Below are 25636 nucleotides of genomic sequence, written 5' to 3'. Positions count from 1 at the left end.
TAGCTAAGTCCTTCAGGTTTTTCAGAGAGAAGGCAAAAAGAGCAAGCAAAAAAGCCAAAGCAGCAAAGAACTGACTATAAGTCCACGTGGTTTGATATAGTTTCTGACATAACAAAAAAGCCAATTTCTTAACATTACAAACTCAGTTCTTGTCTCTGAAGCACTACTACATTTATCTATGGATGTGTTTTGTATGTGCACTTTTTATGACGAAGGCAGCTAAACTCTGCAGAGTGCAAGAAAACAGTTCATAGATTAAATGGGTATGAAATTCATGTATCTATCCTAACTGCAGAATCTATGCAATCTAAAACTGCTTTCTTGCACTTACTGCACAGCCTGCTAGTCACTTGCAATGGCTATCAGGAAAAATAATAAAAATCAGCTACTTTATTTGCTAGTAAATAAGGCATGTCTTGAAATTGACCATATGCAATGACACACTCATTAAAATAAAAATACACAAAACACAGCCTGAGATTTTAGTTCTAGTATTTTTGCCACGAGTTGACATCATTGACGGATTTTTCTCTTCCTTTGGTTTTTAATATGATCCTGTTTAAAAATTTTCGCTATTCAAGTAAAACAAATGGAACTGAACACCAGAAAACAAAATAAAAAGCACATTTTGTTTCATGAAATTGAAAGTGTATTTCCCCTTTAAGGGAACATTCCTTGGTGTACAAGATTGACACTTCAGAGAACTTCGTACTTGAAGCTCTTCCATAGAAATATGTTTGTTGCATATATATGCATGCTGCATTGATGGAGATATATTGCTGCCTGCAGGACTCAAACCTGCTAAATTTACCTGAGCTTGGCGTTTTCTCACTTAACGGAGTACAGCACAGCACTGAAGAGGAATCAAAATGTTATGACAACGTTGCATCATACTTCCACATATTCTGAAGGCAGAGCCAGATGCCCTGAACAATGTCTCGGTTGGTGGAGAGAATTCTTTCTAAAGTGCACCAACTGAAAGGAGGCTCGCCAGGCTGCTAGATCTGCAGGTTCTCCACCCCTTGTATAAGCAACTCATTGTCTTTGGTTGTTAGGTTTCGCCAGCTGTTTTGTTCATCTTGTTAACTGCTGCAGCAGCTTGTTCTGGCAGGCATGATGGATCCGACAGAATTGAGGTGGTTGTACTTAGATGCCGGAGGGTGTTCAGCACCACTGTAAAAGAAGTCAGAAAAGTATCAAGAAAAGCCCTGAGTCTGACTGCAAACAGATCCACACCGGACAGCGTGCAGGTACTGCAAGGCTGTTACAGATGACAGAATTACGGAAATACTTCTGCAAAGCATGCACACCTTCACACACAGCGACAGCAATAAATGGAGATGTGCAAGAACTGTGCCCAGGGAACAAGGAATGGAGATCTAGGACTTTTTAAAAACACACCTATTTCTTCTACAAAAGAGATACCACTTGGCAATTATAACTGTAAATGTCAACACTTGCTGAATTGCAAGGGGGAAAGGATCAAGCAATCATGCCCAAAAGAAGGTCATTCCAAAGCTGAATACAAGTCTCATAAGTCTTCCTTCATAATGAGATAAATCACACTGCCAAACTTACTCTAACCAGAGTGGAGTATTTGAAATTTAAATGCAGCTTGAGACTGTTTAAAAGTCAGCAATTTAGGCTGGTTTTTTTTTCTGTTCAGTGTTAAGCATGCAACCAAGTGTCTTCACAGAGGTTCTTATTTTTCCACTGAGATAACAGAAAGGAACTGGAAGTCATATTCAGCATCATGTGCTTTCTTTGTCATCCTCTAACTTTCAAGAAATGGTATTACATAGGGTCTCACTTCCTACGATCTAGAGTAACCGCTGGACAGAACTTCACTTACTTGGCCTCAGAACAGGAAGAGAACAGTGCTGATCCAACCAGGCCATTGCAGTTTGATTCAGATCCTTAATGGAATGGTTTCCACAACAAGCTTTGAAGGACTCAAACAATGGCTTAATAATAATGCTGAACTGCAAATCATTAATTGTTAAGGGAGACAACAAAGGAGGAGTTCAAAACATAGAAATGGGAAAGGCTACTACAGCTCAGTGCGCAGAGAAAACGGTGGACTTCTACATGGACTTCAACTACAAGAGGGATTGCAACATTCCAAAATACGTTTTTTAAAATCTGTAACACTAAGACAAAGGAAAAAATTGAACCCTAGTTCCTAGTGATACTCATTATTTTTTGCAAAATTCCTGTACAACTCACCTGATCTCCTACAAACGAACTGCACGCTGTGGCACTGTTGCAAGCGCATGAGGATCTGAAACTTCTACATACAGGTAATTTGTTCAATTTCTTCGGTGTCACCTTTTTGATATAACACTGATGCTTCCCTAGCAGAAGGATATAGAAGCTTTAGTGTAACCACACCACTTACCATAGCACATCACAGGTGCATCCAAGGTGGGGTACCTGGATGCATCTTGCCTGGCAATAGTGAGCCCAGCACAGGCCAGCAGTGCAAGCAGTCAGCCGGTTTCTCAGGCAGATTTTTCAGCAAACACTCAAGTTCTCTGCTACTGCAGCTAAACAAAGACCTCAAAGTACATTAGCATATTCTCAGAGATGATCAATGGCGTGGCAACGATTCCCACACCAAGGACCAGACTTGCTGATCTGCATCTACGTGGACCAGAACAGTAGCAAGCTGAAGAATGTCAGGCTTTTCTTTAAGCTCTCTATTGTCACAGATCGGAAGGATGGGCCTGGAGTTGGCAATAACCTTCCTGTCAGAAAAGGAGCAGACAGAATTCTTAGCCTGTAGCGTATCAAAACGTACAGAGCACCACCACAAGCAGCCCCAGTTCCCAGGCTTTCAGATGAGTTTTCCTGGAATGCTCACCATACTTGAACTACAAAACAGCTTGTTACAACATCACCACCATAATTCACCAAGTAAATTCCTGCTTACAAGTACATTTATTTCAGAAGGTGGTTGGATGGTAAAATTCATCTGAAGGCTCAGAATCTGTGGGTTTTTACCACGTTACTCCAGATGGGTTTTTCTGACTACAGTCAGCAGCATGTGAGAATGTGGCCCAAACCAATCCCAGCATTGTCATGTGCCTCTTTTTCTCACTGTGGCTGACAATCAAGATAGGTCTAACAACTGACTGGAATATTTGAGAGGATTTGCATGCCACTAAAGACTTTTACAGAGTGACTGGAAGAACAACATGGGTATTATTCTATCGATATTTTAATATTCAAGAGTATTCTATTCTTGGGTTATCTCTAGTAGCCCAAGACCAGATTACTCACTTCCCTCCGATGTGGAACAGAAACTATGGTATTTTCATATTTATAATGAAACTGCCCTTTGCTCTTTTACAGTCATTTCACGAGGAGGAGATTTATTATCATCATCACCACCACCGCCACTGGACCTTGTCAGCTTTTACTGCAAGACATTCTGCAATATGTCAGCATGTGCTAAGGATTCAATCCAGCTGTTAGAACAACTGTTCTGTCACAGTTACATCCTGACTTGTAACGGGAAGTTTGGGAACGTTACTTTGCCTATCATCCTTCTCTTTCACCAGCTACAGAAGCCTTTGTCTTTTCCTGAATACTACAAAACCCAGCTACCCAAAATTGCATCCTCACCCCTGATAACTTCTGCCACTTTCTAGAAGTGTCTCGCTTCCAAATTCCAGCGCTACTTAACATCTTGGAGCAGAATAAAATAAACACACTATGCAATCAGCAAACGTGTATGGGATTACCTTTAAATAGCCATTTTCATTGTTATATTAAGGACCTCTATTTTTGTAATTCCCTTGAGATTGTTCCAGAGCTAACAGTACTGTAGAATCCAGAGGTTCCACCGTTGCACCAGCTCTAAGTTACCAGAGACTGCGAGAGGTCTTGCTAAGAATTGCGTCCTAAAAGGATGCTAAAAGGAAGAGTGTCTTTCTAGGGCCAACATAAACCAGGCAACACCAAAGAAAGCATTTTCACATATCAAAGTATTAAAAATGCTGTACTTCATGCACGCACAAGCATGCACATATACACCTATATTATCCAGGTAGTTAGAGGGAAATAACCAGCACAGAACAGAGACCAAGAAAATATAAAGTGCAAATAAATAGCTATATGAACACAGGAAGTTTAATGGGAAAAGGGAAGGTAAATACTATTGCTCATTGCTAATTACCAATATCCCTGAACCAATTCAAGCTAATAATATGTTTGATCCAAACTAGTAAGCCTATACAGCACAAATGCAGCTAACGGTTTCATTCAGTTTGTGTCTTCCTACCTCCTGCATTATCATTCACTTACAAGCACAGCAGCTAGCACTGGAGAAATGAAGAAAAACTAAGTCAATTCACTGTTGTAACAAAAGACAAACAGAACACCAAAAATAAGAAAAAAGGAAGGGAAAAAAAAAGTGCAAGTTTTTAAAACTGCCATTGGCACAGCTTCAGTAACTGTTTGCAATAATCCACTCCCCAAAATCTTCGTTATTCTCTGTCCAGTTTTTCCAAAAGACTACAAGAACTACAGTTACAGAAGCAGTCTACCAAAAAAACCTTGCCTTTGTATTGCATTTTACTTTCAAGTTACCTCCCATACTTTAAGGTGAGCAAGTTCTGCCTCATGACAGCCTATAAGGCAAGGATTCATATCCACTTACAGACGTGAATGAAAACTGAGGACATACGTTATTTAAATAACCTGGCTTAAAGTCACAGCATCAGAATCCAGAGTTCTTGGCTTGAAATATATTAGTAGCAAACCTTAAGGCCCGCAGGTTAATATAAAAGGATACAATCCAAAACTTCCAGTTCTGCAGCGTCCTGCTTCTCACATACTCATCAAACATTTTGCTCATGTGGTCAAATCTTTGCCGTGTTATGGGAACCCCGGTAGCAGGGAGCTGCTGTTGACAAGAACTGAAAAGAAGATGTTCCGAGCTCAGAATCCCCACCCAGAAAGGACACACTTCTCTTCCAGACTAAATTCTGGCAAGAGAAAAGTGCGTATCCCCAGCATCCCTGACCAAGGTGGCTTCCCAGTGCATGACCTCCCAGAATGTAACTGTTATAGCCAGGAATACATACTGTCTCCCCATCAATTTTGTCTATATTCACACAGCAAAGCAACTTTTCAAGCTGCTACACACTTCTTATTAAAAGCAACAAAACTGAAAACAAAGTATAACATAGAACAAAGTAGTTTTTGGGACATTAGAGTCAAGGAAAAATTTACAGAGTTACTTCTGAGCAATGTTACAGAAGAAAATGTTACAGAGATTCCTAAGAAACAGATCAATTTAAGATAAAACCAACCAGACATCATCATACTTCTAAAGAAAAATAAAGATTTTGATGTGCTGTAAGTCTAACACAATGCCTAAGCCTAATACTTCTGTAGATGGAAGAAAAACCACTGGGATTCTCAATGTGCTCTGCAATAGTACATAACTATCGTAAACCTACAGAGGAAACTGAGGCACCAGGAAGGTGAAGTGACTTATCAGAGTTATGTGCAGCCAGTGGCAAGCTCCTTGATTCCAAGTCCTGCGTCTGATGTATTCAATCATATTTCCTGCAAAAATCGACTGCATTTGGAAAGAAAACTGCAGCAAAGCCATCATGAAGAGCAAGAGTGTTTGATCAGCCAGTGAGCATAGCTTTAAAAAAATACCATTACTGGCTTCTCAGAATTAGTCTAACTGACCTGATGCATCTTTTCTGATGCTGCCACTGTTGTGCATTCACGCTCAGAGCTTGCTGAAAATCCACACGGTTTGCTACCAATGCCCATCCCACAGCAACTATGCTTTTTGTTTGGAAGTTGGTAGCAACGCTATACTTCTGTTCAATACCCATCTCTTGTTTGGCATGACATCCGAGGCAAACATTCCCTGTTGTTAGCCAAAGCAACATTCAAGCTGCTCTGCTTCATTACAGAAAGCTCCCCAAATCTCACATGATGGTAGCGTTTAGCTCCTCGATTTCTTCCCGAAGGCGCCTGGTTTCCTCTTGCATCTGTGTTCTTTCCTGCTGTAGTTTAGCGATATATTCTACAGTTTTCTGGAGCGTGATTGCATGGCTGATCTAGACCAAACACAAACATAGAGCTCACTTTCTGTAACAAAGCTAGACAGATGAAGAGTTTGCCCCTGACCTGCTGTAACACCCAGAAAAGCAGTTAAGTACCTTTTCTTAAGTTTCCTTCACTGTGTGCAAAGCACACAGATAGGCAGAGCAAAACACTTAATGTAATACTAAACTCTTCATTTCTCTGACTCCTGTTTGCACACTAGTACAGAGAAATGTGGTTTCAGCGGTTGTTTTCTTCCACAAATTATGTTTTTGCTACTTTGTTAAAAGAAGTATTTTAATAATTTAAAAATGTTTTCCTTCATTATGTATCCTCTTAAAAACATTGAGAATTCTTACTTAGGTACTGAAGGATGTGCTACCTCTGCTGATAAGATTTATAGTGCTGTCAGAAGCATTGTTTGAAGTTGACAATATAGATTATTTATTTTGGGAAACCTGGAGTTATTAAACCGAAGGTAACACAGTTTAGCTATCACCGAAGGAGACAGAAACAATGTACAGATATTTTAAAAAATACTCTTCAGTTTTGAGGAATGAATTAAAAATCTGTACTTGAAAAATAAAATAATCGGACATTTTACTAAAGCTGAGTTTTCAAAGCTGATTACCTTTCAAATAAGCTATTCAAATCAGGAAATGAAATCCTGACAACTTATGGCCTAAATGTATAAAACTATAAAAATTATGTAAACAAATCAACATGCTGCACAATAAGCTTTCATACTGTCCATGTTTCAAAAGGTACTGGTATTTAAAGGACATTTAGAATTTTGTCGCACAGGCAAGTTTGTGTTCCAATTATTCCGATTTCAATTTAGTCAACTAACTTAACTAGTGTAGCCAGACTATGTTCTTAATTTGGACAATGAGAAGTCAGTCAGGAATTTTTTTTCCCCTCTGTAAATCTCTGTACAAAAGACAGGTGACAGAATATTTGAGAGTATTTGCAAGGCTGTGGGCACAGGGCCAAATTCTTAAAGGCAGCTGGGTGATACTAGATGTGAAGAGTCCTAGAGGAATTTTCAAAATCATCTAAACTGGCCAGGCTCCTGACTCCAGCTGGGAGATGAAGATCTCAGTGTAGGAAGTTTTAGAAATTTCCCTGGATTTTTTTTTCTTCCTCTGGCTCACTGACATGTTTCAACAGTATCTGCAGGCACACAAGGTTGCTCTGCCATGCTCTCAGCTGACCAAACGCAGCACAGCTGTGGTTAGCATGGCATGAAGCCCTCGCTAACAAGCTGCGCTCGTAGGTAGGTAAATGAGCTCAGGCCAAATGTCAAGGTATATTAAGCCAGGCCCAGCATTGTACCAACAGCATCTACCTGGCTTCTGCCTGGCTCATGGTTCAGGCAGAATAAGCTTACAATACTGGCTGGACCATAGCTTTTTCAAGTACAGCTATGGGGGCCAGAACCCATCCAGAACGGGTATAAAAAGCCAGTATGTCAGAAGAAAGGTGACATAACAGTAAATGCAAAGTCATCCTACGCTGCAAACATGACAAAAATTTTCATTACTGGAGTCTCAAGAGCAACGATTACAAAGATCAGTTTTTCTTCTTTCCCTGTTGGCTTTAAAGCTGCAGCATCTCAGACAAGACTTGTTCAATGTTTGAAGCTGCATCAAAAGAACAACAGCTAAAAGATGAAGCACTTTCACACACTCTTTTGACTATAAGCCGTGGATTTATCACCCTTCCCTTTCCAAGTCCCTCAGTTCAAGTATCTTCACTGACTGACTGGCGTTCTCAGTCAGCAGTGAAGAGATTAAATTTATTAACAACTCTTTTTAGAATGGCTGTTTCTTATAATCCACATTAAGCTGTTAGTACTGCCAAGTTACTTACCGACTTGGAGTTGGCTGAAACCAAGCTGCTCAGAGTACTGAAACCAATCTGGATATTAAACCTTCGTTTTTGTTCTGAAATATGCTTCATTCTTCGATTCTGCATAAATAAAATTAGCTCAGTCTATGCTGTTCTCCTTTATCGTACTACTGCTATGAGTACTTCAGCTATTCAGATTCAGTGTCATTATTGTTGACTTTTGGCATTCATAGTCTTCCCAGTCAAAGCCACATGACTGTAAATTTGCAAACAATGATTTAAGTTATTAAAAAGAAGTGTCCAGTGTATTAAATTCAACTCCAAACCTTGTAGGTTTTCTCTCTAAAGTAAAAATTCCTATTTAAGACCGTTACACAATTTTCTTTTCTGAAGTTAAATTCCAATTTTTGAGGCATGTGATCAGTTAGGATCTTGTTGAAGCCTTTACGTTTAAAACAGTCCATATCATTTATTCCTAACACATACATAACATCTACTGTGTAACAGGCAGTCTGACAAAAATAAAAAAGAAAAAGAAAAAAGAATCCACAACTATGGCCTACCCTGAGGATAAAGGCTTCGTCAGGAATCAGCATTTTCATTTGCAACATCAAAAACTTGGCAGCTGTTTCCACTAAAATTTTTAGAAGAAAATGAGGAGTTTGCACTTTGAGAATGCATTCTTGGCAGAGCTAGGCTTTTGGGTAGTAGCTCTCCATCACCCCATTTTATAATGGGAGAAAACAATGTAATAAAGCAGTGAAGTGACAGAAAACACAGGTTCAAGAGCAGAACTGAGATTTCCAGTGCCCTCTATGCTTTGCCATCTGAAAAAAACCCAATGCTATCCAGTAATAAAGAACTGTTTAGTCTAACTAACAATGCAGAGGAGCAAAAGAACATACATCTAGAGACTGGCAAACATCACTGCTTCTCTCGTCTTACACAAGAGTTATTAACAGTACACATCCAAAGCCATTCCTGCCAGAGCAGGTGAGCTTAAATGGCTACAAAGCCTATCTCGTTGCAGTGTCCTTACTTTTAAGAACACTCCTCCACCTAGTGGCCACTTTCCCAGCATCAGCCGGTCCTAATAATTTGTTCCTTTGTAACTTGCTCTCTAGCAGCAAGAACAGGCTGCAACTACGGATTATGAGCATTTATGCCAAACAAATAACTGCAAACTTTTATGCCAACAAATTTGCAGCATGCTCAGCAAGGGGCAGTTCTGATTCTCCTCTGCAACAGAACTAGAGTTGAGTGAAATCACAGGCTGCAAGTGTTTAAACTTACTTTTCTCCCCTGAGAGTAATCAAGCTGTCCCTGCTCACTGCAGGGGGACTAGACTAGACGACCTTTAAAGGTGCCTTCCAAGCCAAACTATTCTATGATTCTAAGCTGTCACCAACTTATAGGGTATAGAAAGACACAGAGGCCAAAAGGAGTTGGCACTTGCAAAATGGTTAAGTAACACTCCCTTTCACGACAGAATGAATGAGAGGGTTACAGCTGATTGTCCTGCACTGGTTATTTTTTGTGGCTAAGTTTCTCATACCACCACAGAAAGTGTTCTGACAAGGTCAGCTTGTGTATGAGGTACAGCCAGCTTTCAGATGCTATCTCTAGACCGCCGAGTTCTTACCCCAATAATTCTCGAAGTGTTTTACAGCTGTAAATTGTAGAGTCTGTGGAGCTGCTTCTCTGTGGAGCAGCATAGCATCACTGGAGACATGTAAGTAACTCAGCAGGTCAAGAACCCCCCCTCCAGCAACGGCCAGAGCCCTGCAGACTGAAGAGTCCCAACAGAACAATGGCAAAAAGCCATGGTTCAGAAAACTAAGCCTGAAACCTTTGACCAAGTAAACTGAGACCTGTCATAACACTCCTGTGACTCACAGCAGGAACTACTATCATGACTGTAAGGACCTGCAGAGGTACAGTTAAGCTTGGCCCCTCTGGTGACACATCCCTGAGGAGCAGGGTAGGTTATTAAAGTCTGACATCTTGAATTGAACAGAGCAGCACAGATGCAGCACCAGCTAAGCCTAAGGCACAAATACTCCACCATTCCTAAACCACAACTTACTCTCTAGTCCACGCTCAGACATCAGGGTGGAAAAGTAGCTACAAAGGCAAAAAACAAAAAGCACCTCAAAGGAAAGGAAACACACCTTAAGTGCAGCCATATTAGGGTCAGTGGCAGCTGAGCAGCTGTTCTGGGGAGACTGTGGACTGGGGCTCTGCTCAGAGGTGCAGGGGGAAGCTTGGCCTGAATTCTGACAGTCTCGGCCTTCATAAAGGAAGAAAGACAAGTCACATTAGTAAACAACTTTCCGTAGCAAATGTAACTGCTGAGAAGTTTCTATTCAGAATTGAACTGAAATGCAGTCGTCAACCAAATTATACTCATTGATGCAGCAAGCACATGCTAGAAAATGTCAAGATTGCTGGGAAAGCTTAGTATTTCATGGTACAAGGTTAATACATCCCAAATAGCGATATGTAACACTCCTTTCACACAGACACTTTTCAGCAAAGGCATGTTGGAATACACAGGCTGCTATCGTCCTGCTAGACTCCCCTGTTTGAAGCTCTAATGGCCTGGGACATGATGGTAACACTTACAAGCCATTTACCAGCAAAACCAGCATATGTCTCCGAAACCGGCCCAGATACTGCTCTATCAACATGCATGCAAAAGGAGTCTTTGCACTTACCTACTGTTAACAAGGACTGTCTCTCAGATCCTCCAATAAAAGTTATAGTTACGATACTGAACAACAAACCTATTCAGCACTTTCTACACAGATGCCTTTCAAATGGGTTTAATTTCTTGGTGACTATGACAGTACATCCTTTTCGAAGGAGCCACTTACAGGAAGCACAAAATCACAGCTTGTGGGAATGCTCCACGGTAGTTTAAGACAAAAATTGCAAACAACTGGATACAACCAAAGCTGCAAGGCGGAAGGGCCTAAAAGGCTTTTCCTCCAAAAATTATCTAAGGATCTTCAAGGCCCGTTTACACCCTGCCTAAGGAATGGAAACACACTTACATGTGTAGGGGAGAGAGAATGCTTACAGCTTTCTAACTTACTAGGTGTAGGTGAGGGAACTTGTGAACTGCTACTGTGGGAAGGGATTTGCTCTCCTTTCACCAACACATCCTGGACTACACTAGGAGAGAAGAGATGTGAGACTGTGGACTGGGTTTGTTGACTACTTGGTGCTCGCTGTGCTGGACCAACCAGAATGTTACTACGGAACTCCGTCACCCCGGGAGCCTGGGAACAGCATAGAAACAGCACAGAGAAAAACAGAGAGAAAGAAAAAGAGAGCGGGAAGAGGGGGATGGGGGCAGAGGGAGAGAAGGGATGAGAGAAAGGAAAAAGCAGGGGGGGGAGAGAGAGAAAAAGAGAGAGAGATTTGTTACCTTGCCTTTCACTAAAAGTAGCAAATTAATACATGATTAACAATCTGATGACATGAAACAAGGGCTAATATATATGGAATTGGCAGGCACTGAAGTTCAGACTTCTGGCAGGAGACCCATATCCTTTCATAATTTAAAGCAGTATTAGAAGACATCAACAGCATAATATACTAAAAACTATTTCCACCTTCCTGCATACAACATATTGGGAAACCCACTCACACACTCAAGGCATGCTTTCCAATAGGTAAACAGAAACGTGAGCATCCTGGGTTCCTTCTAGCTTCTGCATGATTAATAAAAAGCATAAACCATCCCCATTCATAGTACTGTGTATACATGCCTCTTTGTAATCTTATTGTTGTGTGAGACAGAGTCTGTGGAGACTAGATAGTGCTTCCAGGCCATAAAGTAGCTAAATTAAAAATAAGCAAACATAATGATGAATGCACAAATGCATAGGCAGGGTAACAGGTGAGATTTAGCAGACTAGTTACCCTCCTGAGCACATTACGGCTCTAACTACTTGCAAATAACAGGCCTAAAAAAACAAATATATATTTTTTTCTTCTCCTTACTCTGACAATTCCAGCTGGTGCAATTGCAACATTAGACTGAGACGTGGCTGGCGTCAAAATCCCCTCTCTTTTTAAAGGTGCTGGAGTTACAATCACAGCTCTGGACTGTCCCTGAAAGGCAGCTGAAGAACACAAGTTAGAATAGTTAATGAGACAAAAAAAAAAGCTGGAGGTTATTTTGTATGAAATAACTTGTCATTGAACAGGGGAACGGATTAATGGGCACCTATTTGGTACTATTTCATTGCAATACAAAGTGCCACCAGTTTTCTGATAATCTCAATCCCATGAATCCAGTACAAAGGACTCTAACACACCAGTTATTTCTGAGGCTTCTAGCATCACTGTCAGTGTTTCAAGGTGAATTTACAGAGGTACCTAGTAAGTCAGGGAGGTGCAAGGTGTCTTCACTCTGTGAGAGCTGGGTTTCACAGAAGGAGGATCATCTTCACCTCTCCTCTCACATTCATACTTCTTGGATCTCACACTTGCTCTGCTGACCCAGAAAGGGTCAAGGACAGAAACCAACTGAAGGATGCATATTTGATACTCCACGCTTCTTTGTATATGTGTATTAAATTCTCTTCCGCACCACTGCACTCTACTAGCTTCTTTCACTATCTGGTTTTACAGCTGCTTTACGTGACACACAAGCACAAGACAACCAAATGTGATGGGGAAACGGCACCAAAATTCCATAAAATAGGCTAAAGAACCAGGAGTTCTGCAGTGTTAGACAGCTAGAGATAACTGTGAATAGCAGCAATTGTCTCCACAGAGAAAGTTACAAAAAATTCTCAAAAAAAGTCTATATAGGAGGCTTGCCCCCATGACAGGAATCAGGATCCTTTCTCTAAAATCTTTTTCACCACTGCAGTATTCTAGTCTAACATAAATCTGTTAAGGTCTCAGTTTAACCAATGCGGATGTACAGTTATTGACACGGCATTAATGCTGACATTGTTCTTGCCCAGGCTTTAGTGAGAACATGACTAACCATCCTATACTGTTACTAAGGGAAGAACCACGCACAGACAGCTTCTGTACGCTTTTTGAGAAAACTAAATTTACTCAGTTTCATTCTAGCCTGTATTGGCTTCAGCTCTCCTTTGTACTAATAAATTCACGATGTATGAAAAGTGTCAAGAGTAGGTCAGTCACTGCCAACCCACTCCTCCGCAGTTTAGCATCAGGGTATTGAAGGACACACACAGCAGAACAGGGAGGCAGTGCAGGGTATCTAATGTCCTCTCCCCTACTGTGTCATCTGTGACTACCAACAACAGTGTTTTGAATCACCTAAAGTTTCTGTAGAGCCATTGTTAGAAAGGCCTGCGGATTGCACAAACCTTGTGTCAGTCCTTGCGTGGATATATCTAGCAGAGAGCACTGTCACTCTGATACGGGGAGTTCATTCTTTGAGCATTCCCACATACGAAGCTGGAATCGAAACCCTTCCACCATTCACCAATATTCAGCCAGAGTTATGACATCTCTACTGAGCTAGAGAGCGTACTCTTACCAGTGCATTAATGCTGCTGCACAAACTTGGCATTTCTGACTTCCACATTTGGGTAACTGTAACAATCAGCACATATTTAGATACTCCTTTAGATTTTTCATGTTTCTACCCTACATATACATCTTTTGCAGACTTTCCTCTCAAAATCGGAACATTTATCCTGAAGTGACGATAGCAGAGTTCTTTCCCATGTGAAGTCTTGTACTCGATGAGACAATCTGTGCAGATTTTTGAGTCCTTATATCACAGGGCAGTAAATGTTATACATCCCTTTCTAATCCAGGTTACAACACAATTTGCTTCATCGTCATGAGATGATTTGTTTGTCCTGAGCACAAATGACAAGCATAAATGCCTCAGTTACAAGTACTGATGTTTATTCTATTGGCAAAAAGAAAGCTCCAGGCTTTACATAAAATCTTGGATTTGACCTCTGAGCTTGGTGTCCTCATAGTTTAGGAGCACTGTGATCCCTGAACACATGTTACTACCAGGAATGAAAAACAGGAACAACTTTCCATCTAGATGAGAAACAAAGCCGTTTGTTGTGATGGTCTAGAAGTAACCAATGAAGTATTGGGCAAGTGATGTATGGGGTGAGGAACAACCCAGGAAGCACTAAGAAAGCTAGGAGCAAAGGCTTTCTGAAAATGAGAGTTGCCTACAATGCTCTACTAGGTGAGAAACATATGTCTTCACTGCTGAAGGTACATGGATTCTTGCTTTATAACGTACTATAGACTGAAACGTGGCCATTAACACCCTAGTGCTATTAATAATGGACCAACTTGTTCCCAGTGACTTGCTGGAATTAGATCCTTGGGTCTGTTCTACTCCTGAACAGTGGTTTGGTTTTTTGGGGTTTTTTTTGGCGTTTTTTGGGGGGTTTTTTTGGTTTTTTGGGGTGGGTAACCACAATGCCAGGCCCTGGCAGACACACCTACTCCTTAATAAAGCCTGTTTAACAATACTCCTCCAGGCAGGGTTTTTCTTGGATTATTGATGCACATTTCAGGTGGCTGAAGTCACTTGGCCACCAGCCAGCACAAGTCTAAAATAATCCCGAGAAAAAGCGTACTGCCTGTCCTGCTCTAGCCCTGAGCTTTCCCACAAGAACCACCACAAGCAAAACCCTCCCTGCTCACGCTTGCTATTCTTAGCCTTGTGCAGTGCCAATGGCTCCAAATCACACCCAGTGTGGAGGTCCCAGCCTATCAGTTAGGCACTCATACTCTGAACTGAAAACCATGTGCTCCTGACAGCATCTCAAGTCTGTAGATTGCTTGAGACAAAGATCTCCAGCTCCCCCTGCCTGTTCTTAGTCCTTCCCCACTGGAAGGGCTGATTCTCATCACCCTGGTCCTGCGAAGGAGCACTGATGGTGGATGAGAAGCATGCTTCCATCTGGACCAATGCTGTGGTCCACTTCAATAGCTGCTGCCTGGCCAACACCGTACTCTTGTCTCAAAGAGTTTCAGGCACACCCAAGATGAGTTTCAGAATACATCCAAAATATTAGCAAAGGATGTAGACCAGTACCCTGGTATTACACGGGGTGGGATGATGCACAGGCAGGCACAGCGACTTGTCCAGGGCAACCAGATGAGTCAATGACATGCACAGATCTGCCATTCTCCATCCTACACTATCTCCCTACCATCCCCTACTCTACTGCAGTTGAATGCTCTGAGGGGCAGAGTGAATCAGAACAGCATTAAACATCAAAACCAAGGTTTCTATGGGGCAGGAGCAGAGAGCTCTAGTCATCCCATGTGCTGATGCAGCTACACAGCCCAGCACAAATTTTACAGGCAGATACCTGCTTTCACAGGTTGGCTTTTCACGCTCACAACCAAACTGCTTCCAGTCCTTGGAGCAATCCAGAGCATCCCATTGAACAGTGTAGCCACACACCAATGAATTCAGGAGTTCCTTGGACAACCTCAGGAAGCTGTATTTTTACTTACTATGTAAACCAAGAAAAAGCAAGAACGTCTCTCCCTCCTGCTAGTCCCACTCAGAAAAGAAAAACATCACCCCAGCAGTGCTTCTCACCTGGTGTGATGAAGGCATTCTTTAACAATAAGGGCACTGTTTCAGGCTTCGGAGCAGGCACTATTTTTTGCGACTGTTTGGGCCTTGTCCCAGCACTGGCCAGAGGAACAGCTTTGAGGAGTGCAAATGTCAGTTGGGATTGCAGCTGGGGCCAGGGCTGCCCCTGCAGGACAGTAGTCTGGAAAGCCAGGTTACAAGGCACTCCTGCACCTGGCTGCTGCGTTGCCAGGACAAGGTTCTGGCTCTGGCTGAAGGTGGTGGCAGGGGCATTGTGGGTCAATGTAGCAGAAGCTGTGTGGGTGATAACTGTAGATTCACAGAGGCCAAACTTCTGGGTTTCTGGTGCAGCAAACGCAGTTGGTGGAGAGCTTAAGCTAGAATTCAGAGGCACTGCAGGCAACGGGGACTGGTGCTGTTGTGTCGCAGGTTGAAGCAGTGGCAAGGGTGTCTGAAACACTGGCATAAAAATTTGTGGCCCGCTGAGAGACGAGTCAGGAGTGAAGTCTGCTGGCTGGATGAAAGATCCCCCGCTTCTAATGCTGGAACACTGGTCAGTACCAACATCAGGAATGACAGGAGCAGGTACTGAGGAAGCAATAAGTCCTTCACTGATGTTCCCTGCTGGAAGTGTGCTGGGCAATGAACCCGACGGCAGGACAGGAGACTGACAGAAAAGAAAAATATTACAGATTCAGACATGACCCCTGAAACTCTTGTCTGATCTCCTTCCGAGAAGGACATGGCTTATGTCTGAGAGTCTTTGTAGCACGTACATGTCTGAGATGAGGCTGTTTTAAACACTGAGAACCTCTCTTACCTGGGAAGAATGGCTGCTGCTGTCTGTTGTAGCTGAGCTGACAGCAGACACAGAAGGGAAATAACTACTGGAACGACTGGGCGTGAATAAATCTGAAATATGAAAAACCACCCATTAATTTTCTATTTTTCATATCAATGTACAGCATTGCTAGATACTAAAATTCACAGGAATAGCAATATTATTTAGCAAACAATGAAACCACGAGATTTTTGCTTCATACAACTGCTGCTGATTGAGCAATGAATTATTGTCTTCCAAAGGAACTGATCTCTTCAGGGGAGACTTCTTAACTTTCATGCAAGCTGAGGACAATACAAAAATCAGTCCACCGTTTAAGGTTCACCTACACACAGATAGCCAAGAGCTGATTCTCAATGCAGTCCCACAAAATTCAGTTATCTGATGCAGACTGCGTGCAGGCCCAACAAACAGATAGGACTTTTGACTTCCATGAAGATCCGTAACCATCAAAGTTGTTAGTAGTTTAATGTCATGTAATTCTTGAGAATATCAGAAAATGTTCCAAGGCAAACAAAGTGTTAAATCACTTCATCACTAAGTGTTAAATGGGAAAACCTTAGTGATTCTGTGAGTTCTCCTGTCCACATCTGATGTTCTATCTTTAATTACTCAGTGACTTAAGGTCTAAATGCTATTCTTTTGAAAAGTAAATTAACAACCAGGTTCAAACCTTGGAATAAACAATCCTAAAGTGACTCTCGAACCCAGGTGAGTAAAGGACTGGGGTCACAGTAACAACACAGTCTACCCACATATGCACCTGCCTGAAATAATGAACAATGAAAACATATACCAAGTGTTCTTCACCTTTCACTCAAATCTCCTGCCTTCTAAAGAGAGTAGGTATCTGCAATGTTCAATCTTCTGTTAAAAACTAGTTCACAAATCATTGCAATTTTAAAGAAATTAATTGTCTATATAGAGGATTCTTACCCTGAAAAGGCTCAAAAGTGTCCATAAAATCAAAATTTGGCTGGAGAGGAATAAGCCCTGGTTGAATCATGTCAGCATTTCCTAAGTGTGCTGCAAAATTCAGGAGACAGATTAGATTAGCATCATCACTCCCACAGTAACAGCAGTAGGAATACAGTAATTTGGCTAGAATACCAACACATGCTCCACAGCCAGGCTTGGCCAGGATGTTTACAGAGAAACTGCTGCTGAAATGAACTGAACATCTGCTTTTCAGAACTACAGCACAGTTCTGAAATAAAAACCATTGGGGAATGAAAAACTTTCAACTAGTAAAGTGGAAGAGGTGAAACCTGAAGGCTCTAATAACTAACAACTAGGGATTGCCAAGCTTGGATGCCTCCTGCTCCCAAACCTCCTGTGCTGCTCCTACTGCACAATACATAAACTTGCTGGGAAGTACAACCTGAACTACCACAGCTCATAGCACAGCATTTTAAAATAAACCATCATCCATTTAATTTTGGCTCAAGTACGCTTCACATAAACCACAGTTGCTTTGGAGTTGCTCAGACAGCTTAGACGTCCACGCAGCAAGGATGATGCATAGTGGACGTCTGCTGTCCCATTAGACAGTCAGAGCCTTCAGTGAGAGAGCATTCAACAAAAGTGTATACTCTTGGGATTGTTTTTACAGGAGATGTGACTTGCACTTTTTCTAAGGGACATATCCAAAGAAAAACACATAAGCACTCCCTTAAAAATATAGACACATACATATGCTTTGAGATAAGTAACAATGTCTTCACCACTGATAAAGGTAAACACTGCTTATTACAGATTTATTCAGAGCAGTGTTGGAGGACAATGTTAGCAGCAGCATGTAAGAAGGTGAGACAGAAACTAAATTTGGATGAATAACTGGGATTCCATAATCTAGAAAGCATAAGACAGCTGCATTCTATGACCGATTTTTATCTGTATCAGCAAAGTAAGATAAATTTCTTAGGCCAGACTAGAAGAGCAGCAAAGCAACAAACCAGACTTCTAGAGGTTCCCACTGCAACATAGCTAACAGTCAACAAATACCTATGTCCCTGGAATTTGGCCAGGAAACCAGCTGATGTGAAGACAGGGTGGAAAACAGCGTGTCAGTGAACTCGGACATAAGCATATCTGCATCCAAGAGGCTGCCTTCCTCCATAGGGACAGGGGTTTCTCTGCCATACCTTCTTTTTTGCCAGAGAACCACATCATCATCCTGCCAAAGGAAAGGAAGGAACGTCAGGCTGTCTAGACAATGTTAAAGCAGTCTGGTGCAGATATATAAAAAGTCTACGTTTTTAGAGAAAGAAACTCTTTAGGAGCCATGCAGATGGACTGAAACAGATCAGTGGTACTTCTAATACACAAACAACTTTAGCTCACTGATTTGAGCAACAACAGAAAACTTCAGTAGAATATCATGCCACTCTGCGAAAGGGTTTTGCCCCAAAATAAACAGATGTTGACTAGAAGGACATAAGACAAAATAACTTCATCAACACTTTCTAGTTTCATTGATTACATATATATTTTGCACCTACAGTTTAATGATCCCTTGGTTTGAATAAAGATTCAAAAATAACAAGCACAGCAAAAACTCAAAGCAAGTAACTATCTTGAATTATATCTGATTCTCTGAAATGTAGTTAGGTGTAACTGTAATGTGACTTTGCACAAGGTATGCCAATATTCTTGTGGGCACTTCTAATCCATGAAAAATACAACATAATGTGCCTTGGCTTAACCGTCCTTCGCTACAGGCTAAGCTAAATTGCATTGCCTTGCATTTACTGCAGACTAAAAGTGCACATAGTTGGGTTCTTGTGGCTGAGCCAACATGCAGCTGCAACTACACCAACACACCATGATGGTGCACTGGAGCTCATGGCCAAAACAGTTGAGAGTTTTGTGAAACTGGAACAGATCAAGGCTTATGCTCAGCTCCAAAAAGAAGAAAAAAAATCAGAACAGTGCTTCTGATCATCAGTTTATACACCTAAAGGAGGTTTAATGGCTTTAGAAGGCATACTGAATGGTAATACCACTGTTTCTTTAAACATTTTGCCTTTTTTAGGATCCTGGCACATTATTTGCCCATGCTGTGGGTGGCAGGAAGATCTGCAACGTGTAGCGCACATATCTTCAGCTACACAAGCAAGTCAGTACTGCCAGTTACGACTCAGTAATAAGATGAAATAATGTGCCAGCCCTCAGACAGGTTGATCTTTCTGGGCACCCTATACTGATTCTCATTTCTTCTGTCACAGCACTTTACATACAACCTCTCCTCCATCCAATTTAAGCTACAAATCTTACATTGCTCTCTAAGGCACAGAAACATTAAGGTTTCTAACCTTAATTAAAGCTTAAGCAAGATGCTCGTCTTTAGGTTTTAATCAATGCAAGCTACTGCATGCTACAGCTTTGTTACTTATTCCAGCTTCTACAAGCATAAATGCTGCCACTTATCAGTGGTATTACCTACCCTGACCAAACTTGAAAGATCTTCATCTTTATGTTTCTGTAACTGCAAAAGGAGAACAAAAAAGATGTTAAAGTCAAAATAGGTCCTGTATATGCCAGTATAAGACTTGATCTTGCAAAACTTTTAAGACCCAATCATGCACAATTAGTCCCTGCACAATAATTTTTAGTTAGGTGGGACTAATCAGATGAGTATGCCTGTACTAGCTTATCATCTGTTTTAAGTATTCTTGCACGCTAGCAAGCTTTTTGACTCAAAAAGCAACGACATACTGATCAAGTTCAAGTAAGCTATTTTCACTGTGTAAACCAACAGACCCTTTTCTTGAAGTACGTTCTCCACTTGTGGTATTCCCTGATGACTATTTCAATTCTTCGTTTCCAGTATTTCCCTTCTGTTGCAATGGCCTGAGAACACAAACACATACCACGAATTACATGGAATCAAATAATGGCTGAATGTTCAATAAATTTCCAAGCAAATATTCAGGCATAAAAATGCAAAAGAAAGCATGCTAATTCTGTTTGAGCTCATGTATCAGCAGCCCACACTGTCCCAGAGTTCAGCTATCACAGAGCAAATCTGACAGTACTAACTTCATCTTTCCCACAATAAACAAAAAAGAGATGATGCCTGACTGCACTGTCAGCATCTCCCACATCAGCTCAACCATACCAATAGTTATGAAATGGAAAAAACAAACAAACAAACTTTAAAATGAATCCACTAAAATATAATGTATAAAGCATACCCTGTTCTGCAGAAAACAGGCAAAGAGAATTTCACAAAGTTACATGAACATGCACACACATACACAAAAGCTGCTAAGAATGACACAAAGCAATAGAAATCTGATGTCCAGCTCAAGGAGAAGCGTGACCTTGCAGGCCACATACCAAAAGCAACAAAAAAATCAGAACAATGTGCGTCTTTAATGTATCACAGATAGCAGTGTATAAGCTGGGGATAGCAGACTGATGAGAGCTTTAGCACAACTTTCTTGTGTTCGAGGGCCATCTTTCAACACAAACATCAACACTGTTCTTTCAAAAACCTGAGACAGTGCCACAAACCCATCTGCAAGCCCTCCGAGTTATAAATTATTCTGCAGTTATGCAGTATAGAGAGAGTCACATATTGCCACATCAAGAGCCTCACTCATTTTCCGCAAGGAGACAGACGGCAGAGTTAGTTTTCATTTATGTTTACAAGAACACAAAAATGAAAGTATGCAAACTCATATTTGCTCTTTTTGTGAAGCTACCTTGACATCGAAAAAGAAATTGCTTGTTATCTTGAAACCACACTTCATCGATTAAATAAAATATAGAAAACTCTTACAGGGTCACTTGGATTCAACCATGAAAACAGTCATCACACTAATTTCCCACTGACTTCAGCAATCTCCAGCCAGAAGAGAACAGTGGCCGTCAAAATTTTAACTACTCAAATTGCACTTCTATCACTTACGTTTCACTAAGCTAGAACACAGACATAAGTTACGTAGATATTAAATGTCCTTTCGGTTGCAGCTTGATCATCTCAATGTGATAAACTTACAAAAATGGGTTCAGTCTGCTCTTCTATTAATGGTTCCTTCTAAATAAAGACAACAGAGCAAAGAACTGCTATGCTGCTCTCATATCTAGTGGACTAGAAAATCTTGTTATAAACTCTAGAGCTTATTAGTCTGTTCCTCAGGTTTTACATACCTCTGGCCGACGATGTTCATCAACATCAACAGAGCCATCCAGTGGAGTCACAAAGTGGCACACTGGATTCTTGCGCTTCTCCAAGTCTGAAACAAGAATGAAAATGTGAGTGCTCAGCATGTGCAGGCTTTGCAGAGAGCTCTATCACTTCAATGGCAAGATGGGGGGGGGGGCGGAAATCTATCCAGGGCTCCTTCCAGGTAACCAACAGGAAATGAAGAAATCTCAGGCTGTGCTTGGACTGCTCAGTACAGCCTCTGCATGGACACCTCTAAGAAAGCACCGATCCAATGGCACTGCCACGACAGCCTCCGAGACATCTGGGCCTTCAGCAGACTTTTGAGCTTTCCATTAGACAGTAATTCAATTCTCTTGCTTCTTACATATATGTCTCTTGAGAAATATTTTATAGCAAGCAACACAACGGAGCATGATACTTACACTGCATGTACCATGCCCTCCAGATGGCGTTATTGAGACGGATCTTATCTCTCCACTGAAGTTTCAAGCCTTTAAAATTTTTCCATTTTGGCGAAACCAGCTTTCCACTGAAAAAAAAACAGACAATAAATCATTCTGCTTTCTGTTTTTCTCTCCCTTCAAGACAAAGCATCTCCCTAAAACTGCCAAACTGTCAACAGAAAAAAAATACAACAAGCCATGCTTGGCCAGTGACAACTGTTACTATACACTGTCCACAGTTTACTGATCTAGGTGCCAGAATGAGTCCAGTTTTCAAGACTCCTTCCTGTTCTCATCTGCCTGCTAATAACTGTCACAAAGGGTCTCACAAGTGTCTTCAGCAGGACTGAAGCTCATTTCACCCACGCTTTTCTCCTTGCCAGTATCCCACCTTCTCAAATGCCAGCCTATGAGCTTCCATCAAGTGAGAACAAGATTGCTCAAGATTAAGCCCAAAACCTGGCTTAGAGGTTTTTGCATGTTTGGCCACATACAGTTTTGACTTGGATTTTGCCAACGAGCTGGATGAAGTCAACACAAGTTCATTTCTATAGTTCCATTCGATTTTCCAGGCTGGTAACACTGGAAAGGAAGAACGAAATGCCAGTTCTGGCCCAAGAAAAACTGTGACCCACCAATTCTACAATGCTGGTAAACACAGCTGGGCACAAAGAATCACCAACAGGCTAGAAATAGTAACTTTTCTGCAAGGAAAGGGAAGGCTGGAAAGAGAAATGGCTTATGTATGAACAATCTTGGGAGGTAGGAGAGAGATGGAAGGAAAAAGGAAGAAGCAACAGGGACTCCAGTAAACACTGTATAAACAGAAACTACCCAGCCCTTAAAACACACCTTTACAAATCAGTAATCCTTACTACCAACAGAGCAGAGGAAGTAGGAAATATTCATGATGTAATAAATTTCATGACACCGATTAAAGTTAGGTATTGCGCCTCTCCCAGGTTGTTCTTCTCATTTCTTGTGGTTTTAGCCATACATCTTCCTACTTTACATCTCCTTATGCTGTTTGTGCATCCTTGCTACAATGGAAGTGGACCAGCAATACAAGCCGCAATGAATATGACAACACATGCAAAGGCAACAGGTTCATCCTGAAACATTATGAGCATCACGTCAAGAGGCTAAAGTCTTCTGTAGTGAAGAGTACACAAACGAGTGACAGGAGCAACATCACTTCCAAACACTTTGGCCTCTCAGAAGAGATCACCCAGCACTGGGTCAATCGAGAGTGATTTCTACCATGAATGAATTACAGTGACACCAGGGAGAGAGATACTAGAACTGGCCTCTGCTAGGGCACTGTGTATTTGCTAACACACATTCAGTACAAATGAACTCCAAGAGATTAATTATTCTTCCTTTAAAGTCCCTGTTTTACACTTAAGCTCTAAAAATCACTGTGCGAATAGGAAATACACCCTACAGAAGTGGCAGGCACTTCCCTTGGCTCGCCCAAGGCCATGCAGATGCAGGCCTGAAGCTGGAGAACTGCTGATTCCCAGTTTCCTACTTTGTCTGGGAAACCTCTTGATAGCAGCTCTTTTTAAAGAAAACTTGTAATAAAACTTGTAATACTTTAAACAAGTAAAAAGTCCTCACAGCCTACACAAAAGAAGCCAGAACGCCAGAGCTGCCAATAGTAGGATATTAAACTACCGCTTTCTTCAAGTATTTGGCTCGTCATTTCTTTTCTCCCTTGCTAGCACCACAACTGCTGTTACCACTCGGGTACCCCCACAACCGCGACAGTAATATGAGCAAATGCCAGACCTCAGCCAAGTGAGCAGGTAAAGAAAAGCCAGCTCTGCTCTTTCAATTTTACTACCACATATAATGCCACTCGTAGCAATAGGTTAAATCACCATCAGGTAAGCTGTTGCCCGACAGTAAAAAGATTTTTTTTTTTTTTTTCCTCCTCATCCTCTTTAAAAATAAACTGTTATGCTTTTGTATGCACAGGGACGCGGGTGTAGAGACTAGATATCAACTGCACCAAAAGGACAATTCACAGCAGCAAGAGAGCAGCTAAGTGACAAGCTCGCGAGTCCTGTGCTCCCCACGGTCCATGCCCAGCTGCCCCTCAGGCTGTATGCTGCACGCCGAGCCTCTAGGCTATGCTATAAGGCTCTGCTCCAGCCTTCGGGACTCAGCTGCTTGAGAAGAAATAAAGTACAAACAAAATTTGGTACACAAAATAGAACACTCTCTCCCTCTTCGGCAAGTAGACATGCTGGAGCAAGCAACTTCACTGACTGGAAGTAATAGTAAACCATGTAAACTATTAGCAAGAAATAGGAAAAACAATTATTAATGTACTTGTGTTATTCTCTGTAGCTGGGCTCCAAGACACTCAAAACACCACACTTTGTATGCTCACTGAAGTCTAGGAAAGCCCTTCTGGATTTGGGGTTTTTTTTGTATGTTTTTTTTGTGTGTGTGTGTGCGCTAGTGCACCCATATGCCACTCTTTGAAATGCATCTCCCAAAATCCCACTTCCAAGTTTCAAGACTCTTTCAGTTTATGGAAAGATCTCCAAATTAAGTAGTTTATCTCACTGTTATCCAGCTGCTGTGGGCCAGGGCAGACAGTGGATCTCCATCTGTTTAATATTTTCCCCATCTCTGCACACTATCTCATCACCTTCACAGTGTTCACTGCATAGCCAGCTCTGCCTCAAAAATCACTGCATACCTTGTCATTCCTTCTAAACCCAGCTTAAAGCACATCGTTTTCTGTTTCGCGTATGTACATTAACAGTTCGGAGACAGGAGACTAACATGCTGATGCATCACCAACACTGACAAAATGCCCACATGCCTTTGACTAAGAAATCTGTCAAGTTAATGTTCATCTCCTCACAGCTCTGTGTGATTGGACAGTTTGCCAAAGCAACAAAACTCCAATAATCTTCAGTCAGAACAACAAGAACAAATGCTTTTCTACAAAAAAACTAAAAAGAACTGCAATTAATTCTTGTACACTCCTTGCATCTTCAAAGAGCCAATTAAAACTGGAATTAAAACACAAATAGTTTAAAACATTTTCTATTACATTCTTACAAAATGCTAAACAAAAGTAGTGCATCAAAAGAAGGAAGTGATTAAGAACCTATTCTTAAAATAATTATTATTTTTAGTTCCCATGGGAGCAAAGTACAAGTCCAACTTGAGGTCATAAGTGAAACAACTTCAGCCTCAGTGGAGAGGAATCAGCATGAAGCTGACAACAATATTTAGACACGATTCCAAATTCCAAAGTCAATGGAGAGTCAATTACTTTGAAGAACACTGTGGCTGAGAGCAGCTAACTGAAACTCAGATTTTAAAGCAGCGAAACAACAACAAAATAACCCAAATGGAGAGAACCACTGGCTGCTGCTCCTGCCAGCTCCCCACCTTCCAAGATGGCACCAACTCCTACAAGAAAAGAAGAGCAACTAGCCCACCAGCTAGACGGTCACAATGTACCTGAGAGCATAAAACGTTGGCACACACACGGTCCTCGCTCTTTCTACAATAGCTGCTGCAACTCTGCAGGAGTGCTGGTTCCAAAAAGGGGAGGAGGAGAGCGTCCCAAGGGAGGCTCGGACCAAATACTGCATGGTACAAGCCGGGACAGCTGCATCCACACCAGCCAGTGGCAT

General features: G+C 41.5%; 1 protein-coding gene across 1 annotated transcript; it reads right to left on the bottom strand.

The window, feature by feature from the left end:
* Window positions 1–1051: 1051 nt before the first annotated feature.
* On the bottom strand, window positions 1052–25636 carry MLXIP (MLX interacting protein). The gene is made up of 17 exons (XM_010281744.1): window positions 25461–25636; window positions 21951–22057; window positions 21510–21595; window positions 20115–20204; window positions 19798–19839; window positions 18357–18528; window positions 17289–17378; window positions 16332–16423; window positions 15515–16178; window positions 11938–12059; window positions 11024–11210; window positions 10098–10216; window positions 7948–8046; window positions 5962–6089; window positions 4799–4922; window positions 1853–1982; window positions 1052–1173 (listed from the first exon to the last, which is right to left on the bottom strand). The coding sequence occupies exons 1-17, from the start codon at window positions 25634–25636 to the stop codon at window positions 1052–1054; spliced, it is 2550 nt and encodes an 849-aa protein (XP_010280046.1).

Source organism: Phaethon lepturus, unplaced genomic scaffold (genome assembly GCF_000687285.1).
Source record: "Phaethon lepturus isolate BGI_N335 unplaced genomic scaffold, ASM68728v1 scaffold54162, whole genome shotgun sequence".
In the NCBI taxonomy this organism is placed as follows: Eukaryota; Metazoa; Chordata; class Aves; order Phaethontiformes; family Phaethontidae; genus Phaethon; species Phaethon lepturus.
This window is presented reverse-complemented; position numbering and strand designations above follow the sequence as displayed.